Source organism: Lepidochelys kempii, chromosome 5, assembly GCF_965140265.1.
Source record: "Lepidochelys kempii isolate rLepKem1 chromosome 5, rLepKem1.hap2, whole genome shotgun sequence".
Classification (NCBI taxonomy): domain Eukaryota; kingdom Metazoa; phylum Chordata; order Testudines; family Cheloniidae; genus Lepidochelys; species Lepidochelys kempii.
In genome coordinates, this window is record NC_133260.1 from 28,167,416 (window position 1) to 28,187,821 (window position 20,406).

General features: G+C 42.9%; 2 protein-coding genes across 4 annotated transcripts in view; both read right to left on the bottom strand.

Annotated features, from left to right (window-relative positions):
- FYB1 (FYN binding protein 1) overlaps window positions 1–15,842 on the bottom strand; it is a 118,022-nt gene extending 102,180 nt beyond the window's left edge. For both annotated transcript variants that reach the window (XM_073343826.1, XM_073343825.1), the window contains exon 1: window positions 15,627–15,842. In XM_073343826.1, the coding sequence (XP_073199927.1) occupies window positions 15,627–15,791 (165 nt within the window). In that variant the 5' untranslated portion in view covers window positions 15,792–15,842. The remainder of the gene's footprint in view (window positions 1–15,626) is intronic.
- A 2,372-nt stretch (window positions 15,843–18,214) lies between these two features.
- C9 (complement C9) overlaps window positions 18,215–20,406 on the bottom strand; it is a 30,480-nt gene continuing 28,288 nt past the window's right edge. Inside the window, exons 11-12 of one of the 2 annotated variants that reach the window (XM_073343827.1) lie at window positions 20,221–20,406; window positions 18,215–18,403 (exon numbers count right to left, since the gene is read on the bottom strand). In XM_073343827.1, coding sequence (XP_073199928.1) covers window positions 20,240–20,406 — 167 coding nt within the window. In that variant the 3' untranslated portion in view covers window positions 18,215–18,403; window positions 20,221–20,239. Of the gene's footprint in view, window positions 18,404–19,538; window positions 20,059–20,220 lie in introns of those variants that run through there. The other variant, XM_073343828.1, reaches the window with a different exon arrangement.

Sequence of the window (20,406 nt, forward strand, 5' to 3'; positions counted from 1 at the left end):
CTACTAAATAGAGTAAGGCTAAGAACCAATCCCTGTGGGACACCACTGGAAACAGATCCACTCAATATGGAGTCCCCATTTACAATTACACTTTGAGACCTATCAGCTAGCCAGTTTTAAATCCATTTAATGGGTGCCATCAGTCTAGTTTTCTAACCAAAATGTCATGTGGAATCAAGTCAAAAACCTTATAGAAGTCTAAATATATTACATCAACATTATTACCTTTATCAAGCAAACTTGTATGCTCATCAAAAAAGATATCAATGTAATTTGACATGATCTATTTTCCATAAACCCATGTTGATTTTCGTTACTTACATTATCCACCTTTAATTCTTTATTAATTGAGTCCCATATCAGATGCTTCATCGTCTTGCCTGGGATTGATGTCAGGCTGACAGGCCTATAATTACCTGGTCATCCCATATACCCTTTTTAGATAGTGGCAAAACATTAACTTTTTTCAGTTTTCTGGTACTTTCCTAGTGCTCCAAGACTTATTGAAATGAACGTTAATAGTCCAGTAAGATCCTTAGTCAGCTCTTCTAAAATGCTTAAATGTAAGTTATCTTGATGTACTGATTTAAAAATGTTTAACTTTAGTAGCTTCTGTTTAACATCCTTCAGTGATAGAATGGAATGAATGTTATCTCTACATGATGAAGCTGTGTCATCTGTTTTTTCCCCAAATGAAGAAAAGAAATATTTATTGTGCACATCTGCCTTTTCTATCTTAGAATGATCAATTAATACCACTTCCATCTAGTAATGGACCAAAATCATTGTCAGGATTCTTTTTTCCTAATATATTAAAAAAACCCACATTCTTATTGTCCTTAACTGTGCTGGCCATAGAGGTTTCTGTCTGTCTCTTGGCTTCCCTTATCAATTTTCTACAATTCCTAACTTCTGATTTATATTCATTATTTCATCCATTTGCTTATATGATAATAATAATAATTTTTACAGTGATCTCTTCCCCTCTAAACCAAGTTGTTTTTTAAAACCAGCACAGCCTTCTTCCTCAATTGTGGGATTGTGGATTCTTGGGTATCGGCTCTTAAATGATTCCCAATTATTGTTCACATTTTTCTGATTAAATTCTTCCTTACAGCTGATTTGGCTCAATTTTTTTCAGCTTTGTGAAACTGGCTGTTAGGATATAGATATTCAGGCCTGTCTGTAAAGGCCTATACTCTAAGAATTTAGGTGTATTCTTATCACTTGGCTAGTGATAGAGGTATAAAAGAAAGAATCAAACCACTGTCTGCCAGTGTAAGGGCCTTCTCTTACTGTGACAGTTTGTGGCCCTGTGCTTAGGCTCAGGCCTTTGGCTAAGCAGCAGAGGCAGCCATAAGCTGGGAAGTGAACGGTCACATCCTCACATTCCAAACTAGTCACATTGAAATAAGGTGCTATTGGGCTGTTGGGCTGTTAGGCACTATCAGGACAGGATTGTATTCCTATCACCTCCAGAGAAAGGGAAGTGCCTAGAAAATGTAAAAGGAAACTTAGTTTGATAGCATCCTGTCTGGCAAGAACTCACTTATCAATAGCTGGGATGTGAAATCCTCACTTCTGTATTGTTTTGTCATTATAGTTCCCACTTTGCTGTTGTTTGTCTGTATAATCTCTATCTGGTTCTGTGATTGTTCCTGTCTGCTGTATAATTAATTTTGCTGGGTGTAAACTAATTGAGGTGGTGGGATATAATTGGTTACATAATCATGTTACAATATGTTAGGATTGGTTAGTTAAATTTCAGGAAAATGATTGGTTAAGGTATAGCTAAGCAGAACTCAAGTTTTACTATATAATCTGTAGTCAATGAGGAAGTGACTGGGGGTGGGCATGTGGGTGTGTGAGATGGGAACAGGGAATGGGGGTAAGAAAATTGGAATCATGTTTTGCTAAAGGGGGAGATGGGAACAGGGAATGGGGGTAAGAAAATTGGAATCATGTTTTGCTAAAGGGGGAAATGGGAATGGGAGTAAGGAAGTTGGAATCATGTTTGGCTAAGGGTAGGAATGGGAACAGGGACACAGGTGTAAGGCTCTGTGGTGTCAGAGCTGGGAAGGAGGATACTAAGGAAGGAAACTGGAATCATGCTTGCTGGAAGTTCACCCCAATAAACATCGAATTGTTTGCACCTTTGGACTTCGGGTATTGTTGCTCTCTGTTCATGTGAGAAGGACCAGGGAAGTAAGTGGGTGAAGGAATAAGCCCTCTAACACTGGCCCTAATAAAGCACCATATATATATATAGTGACAAAGTTCCTGCTCTACCTTGGTGGGTCTTGCACTTATTGGCGGATTTGCTCGCCTTGGAGTTTCACGGCAGACCTCAGCTTGGCCGTTTTTCTGAATTCACAGTCCAGGTCAACTCCTCCTGTGTCTGACCAGGAGTTGGGAGGATTTGGGGGGAACCTGGGCCCTCCCTCTACTCTGGGTTCCATCCCAGGGTCCTGTGGAATGCTGCTGTCTAGAGTGCCTCCTGGAACAGCTGTGCGACAGCTACGACTCCCTGGGCTACTTCCCCATGGCCTCCTCCCAACACCTTCTTTATCCTCACCATAGGACCTTCCTCCTGGTGTCTGATAATGCTTGTACACCTCAGTCCTCCAACAGTTCTCACTCTCAGCTCCTAGTGCCTCTTGCTCCCAGCTCCTCACACACACACCACAAACTGAAGTGAGCTCCTTTTTAAAAGCCAGGTGCCCTGATTAGCCTGCCTTAATTGATTCTAGCAGCTTATTGATTGGCTGCAGGTGTTCTAATCAGCCTGTCTTAATTGGCTCCAGAAGGTTCTTGATTGTTCTGGAACCTTCCCTGTTACCTTACCCAGGGAAACGGGACCTACTTAGCCTGGGGCTAATATATCTGCCTTCTATTACTGTCCTATAGCCATCTGGCCTGACCCTGTCACAATATATACATATATGTGTGTGTGTGTGTGTGTGTGTATATATAATTGGACGTTAGTCATCTTGCACATTATAAATATGATCAAGTTATGATCACTTGTATTAAGCTACCATTATATTTTAGTTCTGTGATCAGTTCCTCTTTATCTGTTAGGAGAAGGTCTAATATAGAATTCCTCCATGTTGGCTGCAACATGTTTTGAGTTAGGAAATTGTCATCTATAATGTTTAAAAATTCCAAGTATGTTTTCGTACTGGCAACATGTGACCTCCGGCATACGTTACTCAAATTACGATTCCCCATGATCTCACAATTTTTTCCTCTATACATTATAGACAGGTGCATAAAGTGATAGCCATCCTGTTCCTTAGTGAGATTTGGTGGTCTGTAGCAGACACCAGCTAATAGCCCATCTTGTGCTTTATCTATTATGATCATCCAGAAGCTTTTAAGATCATTTTATTTTGAGTTATCAGTGACACAGAAACAGTTAGTGCCATTTTTGACAAAGTCCCACTCCTCCCCTTTTGTTCATTCAATCCCTTGTAAATTGACATTAACATTCCAGTTGTGTGAATCATCCCACCAGATTTCAGTCATACCAACTAGGTTGAATTTAGACTCATAAATGGGCAATTCCAGTTTCTCTTGTTTGTTATCCAGGCTCCTAGCATTGGTGTATAGGCAATTCAAAAATTTCTTCTCTTTATGTCCTTTGATTAATTCTATTGTCAACATCCTTGCTCATAGACTTCAGAAGCCTATCCATAAGAAGTCTTATAGTGACATCTCATGTCTTGGCTTTGGGAAGGCAGCACATTGTCCCTGTTGTCTGCCTGTCCCATTTAGAATGTTCCTTTGAGTCTTCTGAGTGTCTAATCTCCAACAAGGTGCATCTGGCTTCCTTGGATGGTTGTTCCAAGGTTTGTGGGTAAGCTTGATTTTCTTACAAGTTGTGCTGAGCTGTCATCCACATATGTGTCCTGTACATCTCTCCATCCCCTTGAACCTGCTGGAACTTGATAAGTATCTTCCATAGTTTCAGTGCTGAGGATTGGTATCAATTTGAAACCTCTAGCTGTATGGAATTCTCTTTGGTGGCAATAGTCTGTCTATCCTCATTGGTCTCCAGAAGTATAGAATGCCGCCATGACCTCTTGCCTCTGATGGTTATGAACTGCCAGGCCTCTTCTCTGACTTCTCTCACTGATTCCTTTGTGGCCATCTCCATTCTTCCTTGAACTTGGGGTACTGGTGTTTCCTAAATATGGCTGTCCAGGAATTTGGCTTCTCAGCAGCATCTCAGCTTGCCCCTCCAATTTTTCTCTAGCATAGCCACAAACTTGCACTTCACAGGAATCCCTTCTGTCTGAGAATGTGGCACATCCGTTGCAGGTCACCACCACTCTTCCATTGCTGGGCATCTTGATATCACATATGGTGCTGAACCTGGAAGGAAAGCCTCTCACAACTCCCTCTCTCAACTCTGTCCAAAACTGTCCTGTTAGCTGCCTCTGTCCGTGTCTCTTGAGTTCACCTAGTAAGTGACTTTTTATTTCAAGTCATCTCTGCTTTCAAGAAGATTTAACTAACACCCACAAACGCTGTTACTGTTATGTTGTTCCCATTTGGGAGTGCTACAGCCAGGGCTACACAGAGATTTTCAGAGGCCCAGGGCAAAATCTGAAATGGGACCATCCTTCTAAATATATTACCACCGACAGGAGGCCCTGGGGCGGAGGTGGGCTGGTTTGGAGCGCAAGCCACACAGCATAAACTTGGCTCCTGTCCCACAGGGCTGGGCCCTGTGCCCAGTGCCCTGCTCTGGGCATTGTGACCTGGTGCATGGGGTCATAGCACCACTTAGGTTTGGCTTAGTCACCCTTCCGTCATGACAGAGGGACTAGTTTTGGCGAGTGGCATTTCGACCCTTTGCATCAGGTAACAAAGTCACTCGGTTTGGGGGCCCTCTCAGATAGGAGCCTCGGATAAACTCCTCCCTCCCTCAGGCAGCCCTGGTTATAGCACTTGTATTCCAGGCACCCTATTGTGCCTCAGTGCATCTAATTCAAAATCAATGAAGAGGTCAATGTACGTTATGTGTGTAAGGGACTCCAGTGATGTTCTTTTAGGCATGAACTCTATTCCCCTCAGACCATTCCTTAAATTAAAAAAAAAATCTATTTGTACGTGTGTAGGGGATGCAGGAACAGTGACATAGGCAGAGGGTGTTTAATCCAGACTGTGTAACCCTTAAGATGGGCTGAGTCAGCAGCAACAAGGGCTGGGTTCAATATGTAGGGGTTCATCTTAACAGTACAAAACAGAGCAAGCGCTAGCCCCCACCCAGTAGGCTGTGAAAACTTAACATCACTCTGGTTGCCTCTAAGAGGCAATACTTCCCCAATTGCAGGCACTGAGTGTGTGTAGAACAAAAGAGCAATTTATGAAAAGGGAGAGGGAGCTCAGCGTTAATTTGGGTAAACACCACCACCGCAGTTCAAAAGCATGTAACCATCAGTTAACAAGCGCCCATCCTACAGTAGTCTGGGCAGTGTCCTTCACCTCAGTTTCTCACCTTGTGTTGTGAGCGTACAACGAACAAATGTCCCTTTAGCACACCACTCCCCTTTCCCTCTGCTGCGCCCCACTCACAGGGGGTTGTCCTTGCTCAGAGAAGACCCAGAGTTCAGAAGTGTGTTCAGATGGGTTCACCCCCATCCCAAAAAGGAGGAGGGTGTCAAGCAATGTCTCCACTTTTGCCACCACCTCTGCAACTGGCTCGCTGCCGCTGCTGTTTTCTCTGCCACCACTTGCCGCTGTGCTCTGCCATTGCTGGCTGCTCGCTGCTGTTGTCGCTTGCCACTCACTGCCACTTCCGTGATGCCCTGGTCTAAGTTTCCACCACTTAGCCCAGCTCTTACTGCTGCTGCCTCTTCGTTGTTTTTCACTGCCATACTGCCCTCCCCCCTGCCAACCAGGCCAAAGGCTTAGCCCCTAGGTCTGCTCACCAGTGATTTCAGTTCTAGCAATCACTGATCAGAAACAAGGATGCTCACTTGTGTCCAATCAGCTCTGTCTTTAAACACTGGAAAGGGGAGGTGAAATGGAGTCTAGGACTCTCTAGGCAGAGTCTACACCATCCTGTAGGAACCCCCTATCCTCTTTCCTTTCCCTGGGAATTTGGCATCCCCACCTCCTGCTTACTAAGTGAGGTTCTGTTTAGGGTGACCCCCTTAGCAGGGCATGCTAAGTATAGTTATGCTGCCCTTTACTCATACACTAAGGATAACAACATTTCATTACCTCTGCATCCAAAGTGATTTGTAACCCAAAACCAGTCAAAATTGATCACTTTGGCAAAACAACTCTGTCCTCTGAGCACCTGGGCAGAGTAAGTGTGTCAATGCACATACGGTCTGCACCTGAAGTCTTTCCCCTCAGTTCATTACTAGATGCCAGGGTCTGAATGAGCCCTTGCCTGCTTACATTTGGAATGGCATGATGTATAGAGGTTGGCATTTTAATCTGTATGGGCAAAAATATCTTGTGCCCTGTACTTAGAATCATAGAATATTAGGGTTGGAAGAGACTTCAGGAGGTCATCTAGTCCAACCCCTGCTCAACGCAGGACCCATCCCCATTAAATCATCCCAGCCAAGGCTTTGTCAAGCCAGCCCTTAAAAACCTCTAAGGATGGAGATTCCATCTTCCCTAGGTAATGCATTCCAGTGCTTTCACCACTCTCCTAGTGAAATAGTTTTTCCTAATACCCAACCTAGACCTCCCCCACTGCAACTTGAGACCATTGCTCCTTGTTCTGTCATCTGCCACCACTGAGAACAGCCGAGCTCCATCCTCTTTGGAACCTCGCTTCAGGTAGTTGAAGGCTGCTATCAAATCCCCCCCCCGCCCACTCTTCTCTTCTGCAGACTAAATAACCCCAGTTCCCTCAGCCTCTCCTGTTAAGTCATGTGCCCCAGCTCCCTGATCATTTTTGTTGCCCTCCTCTGGACTCTCTTCAATTTGTCCACATTCCTTCTGGCCCAAAACTGGACACAATACTCGAGGTGTGGCCTCACCAGCGCCGAATAGAGTGGAATAATCACTTCCCTCGATCTGCGGGAAATGCTCTTACTAATACAGCCCAATATGCCATTGGCCTTCTTGGTAACGAGGGCACACTGCTGACTCATATCCAGCTGCTCCTCCACTGTAATTCCCTGGTCCTTTTCTGCAGAACTGCTGCTTAGCCAGTTGGTCCCCAGCCTGTAGCAGTGCATGGGATTCTTCTTTCCTAAGTGCAGGACTCTGCACTTGTCCTTGTTGAACCTCATCAGATTTCACAGAATATCAGGGTTGGAAGGGAAGAGACCTCAGGAGGTCAAAGCAGGACCAATCCTCCAATTTGTCTAGGTCACGCTGGACCCTATCCCTACCCTCCAGTGTATCTACCTCTCCTCTCAGCTTAGTATCATCTGCAAACTTGCTGAGGGTGCAATTACTTAGGAGGACGTTCCATCCAGCAGAGAGATCGGCACTTACATGCACAAGATTATTTGCATACTTCCTGATTACAGAAGTATGTTATGGGGAAGTGAGATATGCAGAAAGGAATAAGGGATAGAATTGTTAGTGTGAATCCATGCATGTAATTGTATAACTTTTGTAAAGCTTTGTAAAGTTTTAATTCTTTTAGCTACTAATAGCAGGTGGTAAACAACAAGGAAAGAACAATCCATGAAAACACAACTGCCTTTCTTTCTGGGATCTGTTGAGGCTTTGCAGTGTATTCTCATCTCCATGGGCCAGCCACCCCACTATGTAAGGGGGGATTCTGTACTGGCAACTTAATCACTGTCGTGCACAGAGCAATACGTTTTATCCTGAAGCTGCTCTGGAATATATGGGTGCATTCTGAGGGACCAACAGTGAAAACACACCTTTCAGAATAACTTTATCAGTCATTTTGAGTACTTCAGTACCTGGGAACAGGGCCGTCCCTAACCATTTTGGTGCCCTATGCAGCCCCCCCCCCCCGTGGGTGTGTGGGTGGCCCCAGGCCTCCGCAAGGAGGGGGCAGGAACAGGCTTGGGGGGCAAGGCAGAGTTGGAGTGCATTGGGGCCAGGTCACTCCACTTCCTGCTGCCTGGTGAGTGCAGGGCAGGCCTGACCCCTGCTGCAGTTCTCAGGTGAAAGGGTAGAGTCGGGGCGGGGCTGGGGCAGAGCAGGGCAGGGGCGGAGCAGGGCAGGGGCTTTGGAGAAGGGATGGAGTGGGGGGGGGGCTGGGGCCATGGGGAAGAGACGGAGCAGGGGCTGGAGCAGCATGCAGCTGCTTAGGGCACCAGGAAATTTGGTGCCCTAAATTTCCTGGTGCACTATGCAGCTGTGTACTTTGCACAGTATAGGTAGGGACAGCCCTGCTTGGGGAAACCTCTTTACTACCCACATGTGGACCTGGAACACACACAACTTCAGCTCTCAAAATGGGATCTGTGTCCCCACAAACCCGGGATTGTGCAGTTGGGTTACATAGGACTGGGCTGCGCACAGACTTATCCTGGCTTCCACATAACCCATCAGTTACCAGGTGGTTCTTTCAGCTCTGATCCCAGCCCACCTCCTATTCCTGCAGCAGCGGCCCATCATTATACACCAACCTCGTGTCGATCTCCCCCACTGGGATTCATTGCAAGGGCTCCACAATTTAGGGTGACGTATCTGGCCACTGCCCAACCTTCCCCAAACATATAGGGCAGGGTCTGAACACACAAACAACCTGCCACAAACTTGGTAAAATGAAAAACAATTCTACAGCCACCATTACCAGCTTCCCAAGTGATTTGCATATGCAACCTAGGAGTTCACCTAATCTCTGATCTGACATGGATCACTGTCCTCACATAGAATCAATAGGACTCCTCGTGGGCTCAGGTATCTGCTCCAACTGCATTGCAGGACTTAGTTCAGGTGGCAACAATGTATTAAAACATTCAGTGATGGGTCCTATACCCTTTGCACAGCGGCACAGGGATTGCAAATTGCTCTTCCCCCCGGTGTCAGTGTGGCAGCTATTTTGATGGAGGTATTCATGTTGTAGGGAAAGGCAAACAGAGGGTAGGAGAGGGTAGCTCTAAATTCCAACCAGGGCTCCATGGAAGACCTGCCGGCAGCGAGAAATGTGCCAAATCAGCATGTCTCCAGGCCAGCCCTGCCCTGTCCCCTCCCCCTCCTTCTGGGCCATTTCCAGTCGCTTTGCAGTTGTGACAGCTGGCTCTGGGTGCCCAGCAGAGAAGGGATGCAAATAGCTTTTGCCTGTGCACCACTCTCCCCGTAACCCACTTCTCCCACACAATTTCACACTGCCATGCGCCTGCAGCTGAGGTTCCAGCTATACACCATGAATCCAAATGTGAGCTTAATGCTTGTGTGTGGAGTGCTGAAATGAGACTATAGGCCAAACCTTCAGCCAATTTAAATTGGCATAACTTGATTTACTTCCATAGAGATATATTTCATAGTAACAGCCGTGTTAGTCTGTATTCGCAAAAAGAAAAGGAGTACTAGTGGCACCTTAGAGACTAACTGTCATAAATATAAAGGGAAGGGTAAACCCCTTTGAAATCCCTCCTGGCCAGGGGAAAGCTCCTCTCACCTGTAAAGGGTTAAGAAGCTAAAGGTAACCTCGCTGGCACCTGACCAAAATGACCAATGAGGAGACAAGATACTTTCAAAAGCTGGGAGGAGGGAGAGAAACAAAGGGTCTGTGTCTGTCTGTAGTCGTCTTGGCCGGGGTTAGACCAGGAATGGAGTCTTAGAACTTTTAGTAAGTAATCTAGCTAGGTATGTGTTAGATTATGATTTCTTTAAATGGCTGAGAAAAGAATTGTGCTGAATAGAATAACTATTTCTGTCTGTGTATCTTTTTTGTAACTTAAGGTTTTGCCTAGAGGGGTTCTCTATGTTTTTGAATCTAATTACCCTGTAAGATATCTACCATCCTGATTTTACAGGGGGGATTTCTTTATTTCTATTTACTTCTATTTTTTATTAAAAGTCTTCTTGTAAAACACTGAATGCTTTTTCATTGTTCTCAGATCCAAGGGTTTGGGCCTGTGGTCACCTATGCAAATTGGTGAGGCTTTTTATCCAACGTTTCCCAGGAAAAGGGGGGTGCAAGTGTTGGGAGGATTGTTCATTGTTCTTAAGATCCAAGGGTCTGGGTCTGTAGTCACTTAGGCAAATTGGTGAGGCTTTTTACCAAACCTTGTCCAGGAAGTGGGGTGCAAGGTTTTGGGAAGTATTTTGGGGGGAAGGATGCGTCCAAACAGCTCTTCCCCAGTAACCAGTATTAGTTTGGTGGTGGTAGCGGCCAATCCAAGGATGACGGGTGGAATATTTTGTACCTTGGGGAAGTTTTGACCTAAGCTGGTAAAGATAAGCTTAGGAGGTTTTTCATGCAGGTCCCCACATCTGTACCCTAGAGTTCAGAGTGGGGGAGGAACCTTGACACTAACCAATTTATTTGAGCATGAGCTTTCGTGAGCTACAGCCCACTTCATCGGATGCTCACCAATCTGAGGCCCTATACCTCAGACTATCACTTTTGCCCTTCATCAGGGCAAAGAGCAGACTGTGTTGTGGTGCGCAGCCCTGCAGTGACACAATGACCAGGGAATGGTGGTGCTACCAGCTCATTGAAACGAAGAATTAAAAAAGAAAACTGCTGACCGTGCACGAACAGTAACTGCATTTGTCCCACAATGTGTTTTATCCCACAACCCTCTCCCATCCCTTCTTTCTTTCTCTGCTTCCAAAGAAAGGCCTGGGGGAACGAACAGACATGGTGGTCAACAAACTAAGGCACAGGTGAACCGATGAGTGAAGTCAGTTCCTCTGTCCAGGACCCTTCACTAAAAACATCTTATCTGTTCTCCCTTAAGCAAGGGGGACTAAGTTGAGAAGTGAGGCTATTAGGTCCCCATCCATAATAAAAGACTCCAGAGAGTAAACTTCAGTATCTTCAGTTGCTCCCAGAGATGATCTTGAAGCCAGTGCAGATGATGGAGCACATAAAGCATTTTCTGAGCACAGAACATTTATGCTCACTTGTTGGCAGGTGCAGCTGAAAAGGAACACTACCTCTGTAACCCTTCTTGTGGGAAAAGGATCCCCCCAATGGAAGGTCTTTCAAACGCTGAGCATCAAAACAAATTACGTTTAGGAAAAAATATGTGCATGCAACACCTGTTGTGCGAAACCTGTTACGCAGGCATCTTATAGTTCATATCGATGGGGAAATAAAAAGTACAATTTTTTGGTAGCCTATTGGAGTAAGTAGGCAACTATGTTTTAAATGGGTCAGTGATAGCCCATGTGTGGCTCATTTCTGACTGAATATATATAGTTTGTGGATTTCAGCCAATACTGAGAATAATCCTCTATTATTTATGTTGATTCACAGTCACAAACGTGTCTTGATTCAATATGTGACAGATTGCCAAATCCTGTCTTGCTCTGACACCACAGAGCATAGTGGACGCTGACAATAGCAACAAAGAAACCACCATCCACTTAGTATCTTTTACATCATCTAGTTTCTCAGCAACTTTAACCCTAGTGGGCTAAAACTCATGTAGTAAAATAATTACATCAACAAGCTTGCTTCTCCCAAAATGGAGAAGAAAACTAAATTTGTTTGCTATGTAGACTCTTTGCATGCACCTTTGTTTTTGTAGTTATCAGTTTATTTCTTCAATGAAATTGAATTTGACACATCATCTCTTTTTAGGTTGTTTGTTGTTTCAGTGTTTGCACTTTTAAAATCACAGTAGGGGAAGTTTTCTAAGCAACCAGATCAAGAAGGAATTTGCTAGAATTAGAAAATCGAAGCAGAATCATTCAAAAACTTGGAGACAGCATGCTTGTGTGGAGGAGAAGCATTGAAGGCTGAAACAATGGTGCATAAAATATCCCAGTAGGCCATCTTTCAGGCAGTCTTTGCAGAGAGCTCAAGAAATGAACAGCCCCAAACTCTGAACTACTCTGCTACCATTAGAAATGATCCTTCACCCTCAAAGTCATCCCCATGGGTCATGCTTTAGTCATATTGTCTGGGTGACATGGGATAGCTTGCACTGCATTGGAGAAACAGATTACTTAATTGTTCAGCACGGTCTATCCTGTACCTGTCAGAAGCATTATGTGCCCTTTTAAAAAGTGCTGTAGATAAGAGTGTTGCAAATGGGTTTATTTCAGCAAGCTCACTCGCTTGATAGGATTTGTCCCAAAGTCTGCTCAAACACACCTAGCAGTCTTCTTTCTAACCCTACTTCAAAGCTGTTACCATTCCTTCACTGTCAATTAACGAGTTCACTATTTTTCAAAATATTTACTAAATTCATATTTTTCATGCTGCTAGTCTGAAGTTGGTCTCTGAAAATAAGATGCTCAGGGTTTTGTCCTACTTAGTTAAAAGATGGTTTGGAAAAAACAACCAACCTCCCAGTTCATGGCCCTAAATATGTGCATAACTTTTAATACATGAGTAGTCCCATACTTAAAGTTATGCATGTGCTTAAGTAACTTGCTGAATTGGTGTCTAAGATTGTAAAGTCTTTGATGCAGGGATTATCATTTATTATATTTTTATTTATTATGTATTTTATTTTTATATAGTGCCTAATGTGGGACCCTGACCTGGTTGGGAACTCTAGGCACTACCCTAAGATAAATATTTAATAATAATATTAATAAAACAATCTAAATAGCCCCCAAATTGAAATGTATTTAAAATCTGGATTTGAGATTGTATTTTCATCTTGAACCCTGTTGTGTGAGAATAGCACAGAACTAGAGAAAAAAGTTGATTTCGTCTCAAGACTGAAAAAGGGTCTTTATTGGAATAATGAACAGTATAAAACCTAAAGCTACACTAGCTCTCTGCTTCTCTCTAGAGCCTTCCCCACCTACAGATTGAAAAGCACAATACACACACCGCCCCCTGCTTTTTCTGTACAGTCTTCAACAAATAAACCAACTGCATGAAACGGGAGAACTTGCGAATCCAGGTGAATTGATCAGATAAACCCTTATCCAGAAGTTGACCAGATCAGGATGAATGATGAAATTGGTGACTTATTTGGATCTAGAATTTGTTGTTAAAGACTCTTATCAATAGGATTATTCTACTTCAGGAAGGCTGGGGTCTAAGAGCTATTTCTAACAGCATTACACAGCTGGATTGAAATAATCAGAAAATGGTACCTATTTCTCATGCTTACATTAGTTAGTTTCAGCCATGTAGTAACTTGGGTTCAGTTATACCCATTAATAGCAACTACTATTTTTCTCATCCAGTGCTAGCAGACTGGGCTTTGGTTTAAGGTTGGATAAGCTTACAGCCGCATTATGGCAGTAAAGTGAAACCTTAGATATTGCATCCCTTAGCCTCAAACACTGTAGACAGGGTCACTTAGGAGAAAGCCCCCAGAAAAAAAGTTTTGCATGCTTCCAGACCATGGCTACTGGTGTATGCTGAAACATCATCAAATGCCAGTATTGGGTCATGGTCATTAGATTATAAAGTGGACTCTTGGATCTATCAGTCTCATGCCTTAGTTCATTTCCACTTCCTGCAGCTTTGCAGAATATTGCTTATTTGCCGTTGAAAGATTTCTGGGACACTTGTGATGCTCAGCAGAAGAGAAGAAAACAGTATCTTTGAAACAGTATTATAAAAGTGTCAGTTTAAGATAAATCTAGCATAAAAATGCCCACAGTTATTTTATATTACTTTGAATGGTCAGTGAAATCTAGATTCAGACTAAGCAACTTGGAGAACTTTTTTTTAATTTTAAAGAAAAAAGTGGCACTGTTATTTGTTCTTTATTTTCAAACTATATTGGAGCACAGAACAACTGGTGTATTCCACATACTTGCATACATACTCCCTACACTGAAACAACCCCATTTGGATAAGCAACCAGACATTTGAATTGTGCCAATAGAGTAGCTCTGTGCCAGCCATACGTATTTAAATATAGAGGTTTGCAAGTGCTAGGAGTACATGCAAATTTGGGGCCTTATTGACTAGCTCTAGTGATGAGGATGGAATTTCTGCAATAAATAGAAAATTGACATGTGTTCTGATTATGGGATGCTAGTCTTGTACAAATTTAGAGGCAATTTCTTTTCCCAGTTACACATGTGTAAAGATAGCATAAATTACCTTCAGTGAGTTTGAATCAAATTACTCTGGTGTAACAGAGCAGAATTTTGTCTTTGGATATTAGATAGTTACTATCATGAATACTAGTAATTAAAATCAAAGTAAATTAGTGATGAATAAGAAATGCTGTTTTTACATATCCCAAATTTTACTCTAAGCCTCTGAAGCCATTTCTCAGACTCATGAAAGATTTCATCATTGGAGAAGGGCTTAACCAAAAGCCCAGATCCATAACTTCCAAACTGTGTGTGTGTGGTGGTGCAAAATAAACCTGGATCTGGATCTGAACATTTACACATTGTCTTTCTCTTTATGATGACCTGAACCAAATCCACCTGAACTTTGGGGTGTTCAGAATCTGGAGCCAGATCAGAATCTTTCAAATTGTGTTAATCTCTGTTTACACTTTTCACACAATTGCACTGACATGGAAGTGTTCAAATGAAGAATCTATCTTACAAAATCACCCTGAAAGATTGCTTTGTTTGCATACATATACCATGTTGTAGAAGTACTGTGAGTATCTGTATATTTTCATCATCCCCAGAGGAAAAGATAGACCATACTAAATGCTACTCTCATTCAGACTTCATATTGTTCACCCCCTATCCACCATCTCCTGCCTCCAATCACTGATCAGGATTTCCTAATAAAATAGCTAAAAAATGTAAACTTTATAGTATTATACAGAAGCCTTGAATTCCATTGAAGTTTTATTTTTAAGGAAACAAATCTAACAGATTACTAAAATGTGCAGGTCTATTGTACAGCCACATAAAAAGCTTTATGTTTCTGAGCTACAACGTTCTTACATTTCAGATTAGGACACTGGAAAGGCTTTCTGGAGGTCTAATTAAAGTGCTTGACTCATTCCCATTTCCAATGTGTGGCTGTTGCTATACACTTACATTGGCATCGTACTCCCTAAGATACGCAACATTTCTCGCCCCCCTACCCCCTGCTTACTCTTGAAGGCAACAATTGTTTTCTCTTTCTTAATTTCAAATGCTAGAATCAGTAAAATACATCCTTTCCTGTACAGATCACTTGGGCCATATCTACATTACAGGTGTACCATTATTACGCTATAATGTAGATGCTTCCTACCTCAACAGAAGGGGATTTTCCATTGATGTAGTTAATCCACTTCTCTGAGAGGCTGTTCTTCCACTGACCTAGCTGCATCTACACCTAACTACAGCACTTAGGGTACAAATTTTTTCCACACCTCTGAGTGATGATCAGGTTGTTCCAATTTTTAAGTGTACAGCTGGCCTTGGGAAGAGACAGTAAAGAAATGTAAAAGTGTCATCATTTGCTAAACAGCAGGAAGTTCAACTGCAGGGAACTGAAATGAAAATTGCTGGGAGCCGACAGCAACTTTTACAGTCATGTCCACTGTAGTTTTAGTCCTAAATCATACACATGTGTGTATGAAAAGTAAATGCATAGAAAGTTCTGTACTTACCATAGCGTCAGCAACTCCGTGTCTGCAAGTCTGGTAAAGAGCATGTACTGCAATATTGTGAGGCAAAAATGTTCTGTCCTTCAGAGTGCACTTCCTTTTTTGAAAGTCTGTGTGGTCTGTCCAGCCTTCACAGGAAGCCATAACAGCAAAATCCTTATTTTGCATATTATCAGAGGCCTAACAATGCTTATAGCTGTATGTATTTTCTTGGGATACAATGTAGTACTGAGAAGGACAAGTGAAAGTGAATTAACATATGTTCATTATATACTCTCCAAAAGGATGATAAACAGGTTAATGACTATAAACATTTTCTCATTAGTGCTTGGTTGAGTTCAAAATCCTATTTTGACTCCTTTCTTTTTAAAAGCCTTTCATGCTTGTTTTCCAGCAACATTCAAATGTCCAGGCTTTGGTAACGCCTTCCTTAATCCATCACCTTCCGGGTCTAACACTGAGGGGTGTTCGGAATTTGAATCCAGAACCCTGACTCTAACAGGTGGAGCAATAACCCTCTATTCAAATACCCCTGAATGTTGGCTGTTCAAAATTCCACTCTAGATCGCAACAGAAAGGCATGATGGTTCAGGACATGTTCCTGCTCTAGCACACGTGGAATGTGGTCAAGTCAGTTTCTCTATGCCTCAGTTCCCCTCTGTAAAAAATGGGAATAATAATACTTCCCTATTTCACGGGGTGTTGTGAGGATCGCTAAATTACAATAGTGTGAGGTGTGTAGGTACTCCTTCAATGCGAACCAATAAGTACTTAAGATAGGCCCATGCTACAAAAGTCTCTCTCTCTTTAATTAACCCCTCCCTGCCAAACCATTTGCTTAGATAAGATGCAATACCAGGCAAAAATCAGAAGTAGGGGGAGTGATGGTGCTATTTCTGATGTTCTTATCTTTTGTCAGTGATGCCTCCCTGAAAGCGTTTCTGTAAAAACCTTCAGTGATTCAGAGCCTGAGGCAGATGTAAGGCAGGCTGGGTTGGCTCACATTTCTTGTGAAATCAACAAGGGCCTTTTCACGCAGAATAATCACTCTGGCATGCTTTTTAAGCAGCATGCACGTAGAGTAACCAATTTTACTATATGTGCTATTCCTCCTCCCCCGAGTTTAACAATGAGCGTGAAAGCTTTAAATATAGATTTAGAAACCTCTGTCATGAGCAGCAGTAATAGCAGCTCTGGCAAGAGTCCGTCTCTTGGTACTATGTTCACTTGCTCTCCCACACAGCAGTTCTCAAATGTTACCTCTCCTGGCCCCCGCAAAAAATTCATAATAAACCAAAATGTTAGTTCCATGAATATTCAGAGCTTTAAAAACTAGGGGAAACATCCAAATAGTTTCTAAACATTTTATTGACTAAGAATATGGATGTAACTCTCAGCAGGAAGATGAAACAGGATGTGTGGTGAAGAGCAGGAGATGAGATAGTAATTAAATTAGATGAAGGTTTTTTTAAAAAATTGGATGTCACAATAATGGGATTCCACCAAAACCAGTAACTCTTCACCCAGCTCATCATATAAAAAGTCTGACATGTCATTGTGAGGATCCCAAAAACATCCCCCAAACCCAAAGTTACTCTTCCTATCTACAACTACTACTGCCTAGTTTTTATACAGTGTTTTTCATCAGCAGATCTCAAAGCGCTTTACCATGGAGGCAAGTACAATTATCCCCATTTTCCAGAGGGGGAAACTGAGGCAAGATAGGTGAAGTGACATGCCCAAGATCACCCAGTTGCAGAGTCAGGAATAGAACCCAGTCCCAATGCAGTGTTCCATCCACTAGGCCACCCTCTTTCCTACATTAAGTACTGAGAGTTATCATCAGGGGCACTTCCTCATGTCTGATATATGCAAAAATATGCCGTGCTATATTCTCATTTGCTTTCTCAGTGTAAAGGGAGCCTGAGTATAAATATGAATCAAGCCCATTAATTTTTGTGTTGCAGCTATAACCAATGGCAAACAAACAGATGAAAGGTAGGTTAGATTTTGGTCGATGAGAAAATGATTTGATTGTCATATGCATGTTTTTTTTTCCAATGTTATGCCTCACTCTGCTAGCTGGGGACAGAACCTGTGTTTGAAGAGCAAGGAAGAAAGCTAGAACAGAGAGAAGAAAGTTAGGAAGCCAGTAAAGCTGGGAAGTTGGGGAGGGTCCAAGTTGGGAGCCTGTCAGGTTGTCTGGAAAGTGGCAAGGGGGCCTGAGGAAGAGGTTATGGGGAGTGGCTAAAGCTGGGTATCTGTCATGTCATGGAGAGGGAGTGGGAACCTGTCATTGCCTACCCAAATCTTCTGAGATTTGACCATCACTAATTCCAGGCAGGACACTGCCAGTCCTGCAGCCCCTGGCTACCCACTTGCAGCATGCCCCTGCTAGCTGAACAACACGGAACTAGGAAACAATAAGTCAAGAGAAACAAAAGATTTAAATGATTTACATTAATATTTCTCCTTTTTTTTTTCCAATAATGACAAATTATTTTTTCTTGGAGGCATTGGGTAGCATGTATCCCAGTGCTAAAAATAAAATAAATAAATAAAAATGCACATTGAACACCAATCACACCAGCTAATCTCCTTAAACATTTATTTTGATCAGATTTTGTTTTTGATTAGCAACTGTTTAAGCTATAGGCACTCATGAAGCATACAATTCCATTGGGCTGATCTCTCTTCTGCCAACAGGAACCTTGAGCAGTAGAATAATTGCAGCGTTCATGCATGTCTTTGAAGGCTGTATTGCTTTCCATAAGAAACACCTGTCAAAAGAAAGATTAGAGAATTCACATAGAAAGTATCTATCGTGTCAATCAGATAGTTTGCCTTATTTTAAATAGTGAATGTCACAGCTTACTGGAAACATGATTTCAGTGTCTCTCTAATATGATTCTAATGTAGGCTGAACAAGTCAAAGAAGGCCTGATTTTTCAGAAGTGCTTAGCACCTATAACTCTGATTGACGTCAGCTGGAGTTATGGGCGCTTAGCGCTTCTGAAAGCCAGGGCTTCAATGTATTTTAATTGGGTAAGGTGATTTGATTGTGCAATACAGTAGGAAACATATTTGGATATGTAGGCTCGGTGTACATTATTATGACATTTACCTTCCGGACTGTGTTATAAACAGGGCCAGTTGTGAATTGCAGGAGTAAAATAAAGCAGTTCCTGTGATTTTAAGGACTTCACAGTTAGCTGGAATGGAGAGGAGGTGCTAGAGATGTGGCTCCCTTGTTGAGGGATGCGTGGCCCCCACACAAGCTCTAACTTAAACCACGGGCATGAATGCCCTACGGGTGTTACACTTTTAGAAGACAACATGGCTGAGCTGCGTTCCAGCGTGCCGGTTCTGTTCCCAGTCTTGCCTGCGCCCTGAAAGCAACGTGTCCCTCCTTCCCCTGACACTGTGGGTGAGACTGCGAGCTGGCACAGGGAGCAGTGCAGCTGTCTCTACCAACAGAGAGTTCCCCATGTGCTGGGGGACTTCTCCAATGGCTGGTCCCTATTGGCTTAAAGCCACTTTGCACCGGAAAAACCTTACAGGCCTTTCCTAAGTATTTGCTGTTTTTTGCAGGGTTTTTCTCCCCAAATTAAATAAAAAAAACAGTTTTCATCATTTCAAGGTGAAAGACTCAAAGCTGCTGTTAAAGTAATACTAGGAAGTCTTACTAAACTCACCAAATAATAGAATTCAGGGTTAAGAACTTTCAACTCCATTGTTTACATCTCATAGAGAGACAGACAGACAGAAACTGGGAGGCTCAGTCTGACTGGAATCAGGGCTCAATTTTCAGCCTGGACTTAGCCAAGATCCCCATTCTTGTGCCTGCAATTTTGTGAGCACAACATGGGTCATCGAGATGCCCAGCTACCCAATTTGCAGGTGCACCATAACGGAGCACACAATTATTTGCATCCAAAAATTTCAGACACAAGATGGAAAGTCAGTTTTTAAACACAGTCTCAGAACATGGATCTAAATCAGATATTTAACAGGGTTTATTAATTTCATATGGATGATGCACACAGAATATTTCCATTGGGGTTGCTTTGGGAGGGATACAGGTCGTGATGCAGCAAAACCTTTTCATTTAAATACACTTGTTATGTTGGAAGGTGTTAATGGCTGCCACCAAGCAGGTCTGATCTAGAGACACCCAGACCTTGTTAAAGCCATACAGATGCTAACCAACCTTCCTTCAGGCAAAATGGAAGAAACAACTAAATGCCTCTTTATGCAGTAATAGCTGGAAACAATAGAAATTCAATACCCAAGTCAGTGGTCCACATGGCAAGGCCAACCAGAGGTTAAACTGTGTGGGTTGAGAGATTTCCCTGGGACTGATTGCAAACACAGCAGCTAATGGCTGGCTTAGCAAGCCATTTGTGTGCGAGAGGCAGAAAGCAGAGAAAGCCAGCTGAAAGGAAGAAAGCAGATGTAAACAAACAGGATTGCACCAAAGAATACCTGGCACAGTTCATCAATTTCTCCTTCTACTGGAAGCAAACCTGTAAGGCACCAAATACTGTTTGGGCCAAAGGGCAACAATACATTACCATCACAGTGAGGTGCTACTCACCTTTTTTAGACTTGCACAATTATTTTGCCTGAGAACAGTGGCTTTTTTCGATGCTGTCACCTTGGCATGGCCTGCCCCCTGGTCCTGGAGCAGGATTATTACACTGACGAGTTCGAGCGCGTTCTCCTTGCACGCAGTGGGACCAAGCAGTCCAGCAGCTCCAGCCCCCATCGGTGACCTTTTTAT